A 2,988-nucleotide genomic window follows, 5' to 3' on the forward strand; every position below is an offset into this window, starting at 1 on the left:
ATCCTGTGTTTTACAAGTATTTTTTGCATTGCTTCATTTTTTTTTGCAAAGAAGCTGTGAACATACTAACAGGTTCTTCTAGGATTATCGCATTTAGATTTCCAAATTCTGATTATCAAAAGTACTCATGTATCACTTGAATTGAGAAAAAATAACTGAAAAGAGAAGCAATAACATGAAATAGCCTGTATCATTCTCGTGATTCCACACCATGGTTAATTAATGTGTTCCTTTTAGTTAGACGCTGGCAAAGTGGCTTCTGTTATCCCAATTGCCTCATTACTGCATGGATAGATCATTCAGCAGATTGATTTTATAGTGCACTTATGGAAATCACTTATGGATGCTCAGAATTAAAAAATTGTCTTCAAGTCCTTAAAAGATTTTATAACTACCTAACTTCTTATATTAAAGCCTATTTTAGGTGACAACAGAGATTTATGTAATCTCCAACAAAATCAATAATACTAAATAACACATGTACACCCAGGGTGGATTCATGTCAATGTATGGCAAAACCAACCAATATAATATTGTAAAGTAATTAGCCTCCAATAAAAAAAATAAAAAAATAAATAACTATCATTGCAATAATCAGATGGAAATCAATTGAGAATAAGTTTTAACATCCAGGGAAGATTTGTAAAACCCGTTAATCATAATCAGGAAGCTCTGAAAACAATCAAGTGAAATAATTTCATGACATTTTTTTCCATAAGATCAATTATTTTCTTTTCTTATCATGGTGCCACATTTGGGTGAAGGAGGAAAATATATGTATTTCAAGAATATCAGGCTTTTAAATTGTTCAAAACAGGACTGTAACATAACATATGACTTGTGATGATTCCTTGTCTTTAATGGTCTTTGCCCAGAATCTTGATAATGTTGTCCTAAATCATAAAAGAACAATTGTGAATGCATCACTCACCTGCTTAAAATATTAAGATGAATTCTTACTTCAAATAGAATAGAATAAAACTTTTTTTTGGTGTAAAAAGCATTATTTACATGACACTATAGCCATATATAACTTAAGAACTAAATCTCTCACACTTACTCCTTACTCCAACTAGGCTGGTGTTTCCTTTATGTTCTTGAACAACATAGCATGTTTGTTTTCTTGTTACTATAACTTTCCCTCACTGACTACAATGGTACCTGACAATGGGAAGCACTCAATGAAAAACAATATTTTTTAAATAAGTGAATGATTTTCAGCCAGAATTTCCCCTTCATGACTTCTTATTATAAAATCCACTCAACAAACCATGCGTTGACTCAATATCCTCCTCATGGAAGCTTTTACTTCCTGGTTGCGAAGGGTATAAATCACAGGATTCATCAAAGGAAAGATCATTGTGTGGAAAAAGGAAACAACCTTGTCTGCTGATAAGGCTGTGAAGGGACGAGTGTAGATAAAGATGGCAGGCCCAAACATGAGAAATATAACGATGATGTGGGTGGTGCATGTGGACAGAGCCTTGCTCTTCCCCTCGGAGGAGGAACCATGCACACGGCAGAGGATGACTGCATAGGAGGCCAGAAGCCCCAGGAAACACAGCAGGGTCCTCAGGCCACTGTTGAAGACCATCAGGAGCTCCACCACAAAGGTGTCAGTGCAGGCCAGCTTGATGACCTGCGGCACATCACAGAAGAAGTTGTCCAAGTGGTTTGGACCACAGAAGGGCAAGCGCAGGATGAGGGCCACTTGGATAATGGAATGAACAAAGCCTCCAAACGACTGAGCCAACAACAAGGCATAGCAGGCTCTAGGGGTCATGACAGTTGAATAGTGTAAAGGACGACAGATGGCAATGTAGCGGTCAAAGGCCATCACGAGAAGGAGTAATCCCTCCCCTCCTCCAAGGAAGTGCAAGAAGAAGAGCTGAGTGATGCAGCCTCTATAGGAGATCACCTTCTTCTCAGAGAGGAAGTCCACCAGCATCCTGGGAGCCACAGTGAAGGAGTAGGATGCACCCAGGAAGGCCAGGTTGCCCAGGAAGAAGTAGAGGGGGGCCGTGAGGCCGGGGTCTGACCTGACGGTGAGGATGATGAGGACATTTCCAGGGAGGATGATGAGGTAGAAAAGTAAGACTAGCACAAACACCAGAAGCTGAATATTTTGAGACTGGGTCAGACCAGCAAGGATGAATTCTGTCACCACAGTACTGTTCTCTCGCTCCATGTTCTCTGCCTGTAGTACATAAAGCAGCAGAGTTTATTGTTATTACAATTTCTTACATCTAGACTTGGATTGTTCTCTAAGTAAAAATATCTGAAAAATTCATCACTTCAGTTATAAACAATATGTCTTAAGAAATTTTTTGGAACATGTACAAAGAGACACAAAAACCTTGACAAAATGCTAGTGACTTAGCCACCAGTAAAGAAGGACACAAAGAGAGAGGCATGAGTGAAAAATAAGAGGAACATAATACAAAGGAAAAAACAAAAAAACAAAACAATATGTACAGTGGTTTGTTATGGTACATATTTTAAGAAATATTAAAAATATCTGCTTTACATCTCTCAAAAAGTGAATGGAATGACTAATATACAGGTACTACCATCCACAGATGAAATTTTTGAAAATCTTCCTTTAAAATGTCAGCATACATATGTATAGAAACACTGCATGCATGCACACACACACACACACAGAGCCAAAGTGAGACTTAAAATTGCAATAAAAAATATCTTGTATGGCCTCCAATTAGCCTCTCTGCTTACTTCTTGTCTCTACTTCCACAGACACTTATCTACTTATTCATTCCATCTCCTGTCTATAAAAATACACCCAAGAAACCCAGGAGTGTAGTGAAGAGTTCCCTCTATTTCCTCTTCGGTTCACTGCATCCCACAAGCTCACTCAGAGTTGATGTGGGTGATGTGTCATTTCATGATGTGTCAGCATTTGATGGTATCCCTAAGACATCAGAAGATTTTGAAGGTTTTTATAATTGAGAGTTATAGGCTCTTCCACTC

General features: G+C 38.2%; 1 protein-coding gene across 1 annotated transcript; it reads right to left on the reverse strand.

The window, feature by feature from the left end:
- Nucleotides 1–1,261: 1,261 nt before the first annotated feature.
- On the reverse strand, nucleotides 1,262–2,194 carry LOC148776834 (olfactory receptor 4N2-like). Its single transcript, XM_088840119.1, has one exon. The coding sequence runs from the start codon at nucleotides 2,186–2,188 to the stop codon at nucleotides 1,262–1,264; it is 927 nt and encodes a 308-aa protein (XP_088696245.1). The 5' UTR covers nucleotides 2,189–2,194.
- Nucleotides 2,195–2,988: the final 794 nt, after the last annotated feature.

Source organism: Moschus berezovskii, chromosome 9 (genome assembly GCF_049115385.1).
Source record: "Moschus berezovskii isolate FMDL1 chromosome 9, NW_MosBer_1.0, whole genome shotgun sequence".
NCBI classification, from domain to species: Eukaryota; Metazoa; Chordata; class Mammalia; order Artiodactyla; family Moschidae; genus Moschus; species Moschus berezovskii.

Bases quoted from the DNA above. Each gene is read 5' to 3' on its own strand.
- LOC148776834 (XM_088840119.1), bottom strand. From the start codon at position 2,188: ATGGAGCGAGAGAACAGTACTGTGGTGACAGAATTCATCCTTGCTGGT.